This window comes from Nannospalax galili, unplaced genomic scaffold, assembly GCF_000622305.1.
Source record: "Nannospalax galili isolate Female #2095 unplaced genomic scaffold, S.galili_v1.0 scaffold475, whole genome shotgun sequence".
Classification (NCBI taxonomy): Eukaryota; Metazoa; Chordata; class Mammalia; order Rodentia; family Spalacidae; genus Nannospalax; species Nannospalax galili.
Genome location: NW_008339435.1, coordinates 2,766,252 through 2,768,394, shown reverse-complemented (window position 1 = coordinate 2,768,394; position 2,143 = coordinate 2,766,252). Strand labels below are relative to the sequence as shown.

The 2,143-nt window shown below is 39.6% G+C and overlaps 1 protein-coding gene across 1 annotated transcript; it reads left to right on the top strand.

Moving 5' to 3' along the window:
* Nucleotides 1–1,201: 1,201 nt before the first annotated feature.
* On the top strand, nt 1,202–1,502 carry LOC103734930 (ATP synthase subunit e, mitochondrial). Its single transcript, XM_008833994.2, has one exon. It carries the CDS (start codon nt 1,223–1,225, stop codon nt 1,436–1,438), a length of 216 nt encoding a protein of 71 aa, XP_008832216.1. The 5' UTR covers nt 1,202–1,222; the 3' UTR covers nt 1,439–1,502.
* Nucleotides 1,503–2,143: the final 641 nt, after the last annotated feature.

Below are 2,143 nucleotides of genomic sequence, written 5' to 3'. Positions count from 1 at the left end.
TTGTGTTAATTCATAAAATATTTCAGTTACTTATAAATCATCTCATTCTAGTTGGATGTGGAGGTGCAGGAGGTAGTTCAGAGGCAGGAGGATCATGAGTTGGAAGCCAACTAGATTATAGAAGGAGGCTCTGTCTCAAAGATGGATGGATGGGTGTATTTCTTCTTTTCTTCATTCTCCCCAAACTTGAATTTATATGTTAATTTTTGGGATAGATAGATAATAGGTAGGTAGGTAATACTGTTAAAAATGTATACTTTTCCTATGTGAACGTTTCAAGGTATGTCCTTGAAGCTGCCTATATTAAAAAGGTGACTTCTAACAGATGCATCTCAGACCCATGGTCAAGCCTCTTCCCATAGCTCACCATCATCTTTCATTGTTGCAAGAGCTTCCTGACTTGGTATCTTGCCTTCATTCTTCCCCCTTCTCCATCTGTTGCTTTTTAAAAATATACATCAGATAACATCACTCTCTTTTAAAGCATTCAATAGCTTCTCATGACACTTAGACAAGTCTAAACTTCTATCTTATCCTATAAATCATTTCTGACCTATGCCTCTCTCTCTTGAGTTGATCTTTCTTTCCTCTCCCTCCTTTTTGTGTCCCTTAGGCACAGCGTTTCTCCTAGTCCATAGTCTTTATGGACTAATGCTCTTTATCTGAGTTCTCCACACAGGTTTTTTTCAGTTGATCCAGGACCTTGTATATGCTAAGCAATTACTCTACCGTTGAGCTATATCCCGAGCCGATTCCTAGTTCTTTGCTTGGCTAGCTCCTTTCATCACCAGAGTCTCAACTGTCAATCTCACAGAGATACCACCTTATCTAAACTGTTTCCTACCCCCATTAACTAGCTACAATTTCTTTTCTGCCTCACCTTACCCTCTGATACTGTTTAATTACTCATCTCTCTCCTTTAGGATATAAATTCCATGTGGACAGGACATTTTCTGTTATGTCCTCTACTTTATAACAGTAATGTCTAGAAAAGTGCCTGACACATATTCAATAAACATTTGTTGAATGAATTAAGTAATTAATGGATATGAGTTTTCTCACAGGAAAATACAGGCAAAATACAAAATACTTATAAAAATGCCAAAACTAAGCATTCAATAGTTGCCAGCTTCTTGAGAGCCAAGCATTCTGCTTTGTTTCCTGTTTTAAAGGGAGAATATTGAAGAAGGGTTGCATAAAAGATGCTCTTCCAGCGGACAAGATGGTTCCCCCGGTGCAGGTCTCTCCGCTCATCAAGCTTGGCCGATACTCCGCCCTGGTCCTCGGCATGGCCTATGGAGCCAAGCGCTACAGTTACCTAAAACCCCGGGCTGAAGAGGAGAGGAGGGTGGCAGCGGAGGAAAAGAAGAGACTGGATGAACTGAAACGGATCGAGAGAGAACGGGCAGAAGCTCAAGATGACAGCATATTCAAGTGAAGCACCAGCGAGCTTGGCTTTCTCCAGCCCCCAAGGATGAATAAAGATTTGTCATTGTGTGGTGCTCTGGTAAAAAAAAAAAAAAAGATGCTCTTCCATATATTCCTCTAGATTCATTCAAAAATGTTTATAAAAACCTGTTCTATGGGCTGGCAAGATGGCTCAGAGAGTACAGGCACTTGTGTCCAAGCCTGACAACCTGAGTTCAATTCCTGGTACCCACATGGTGAAAGGAAAGACTTCCAAAAGTTGTCCTCTGACCTCTGTATACAAACACACACACACACACACACACACACACACACACACACACACCACACCACACCACATCAAATACAATAATAAATTAAAATTTTAAAACCCTGTTATATGTTCTATACACTAGGAATTTGACAGTGAAGAAAACAGACTAAAACCAACCAACCAAAACATCTAAGAGTTTGTAATCTAGTAAAATGGGGCATACATTAAATGAAACTATGTAACATATTAAAAAGTGGTAAGTGTTCTATAGAGAATAAAAAGAGAGGGAATAGGGTGGCAGGAGGGTGGCTGCAATTTTAAAGAAGGTAACTGTGTTATTCATCCATTACTGGGACAAGCTAATATAAATGTTCTAAAAGGAAAAAAGAGAGTTTGGCTTATAGTTTCAGAGGTTTCAATCCATGGTGTTTTGACCTCATTACCACAAGCTTGTACTGAGAC

Coding starts and splice junctions, on each gene's coding strand:
- LOC103734930 (XM_008833994.2), top strand. CDS start 1,223: ATGGTTCCCCCGGTGCAGGTCTCTCCGCTCATCAAGCTTGGCCGATAC.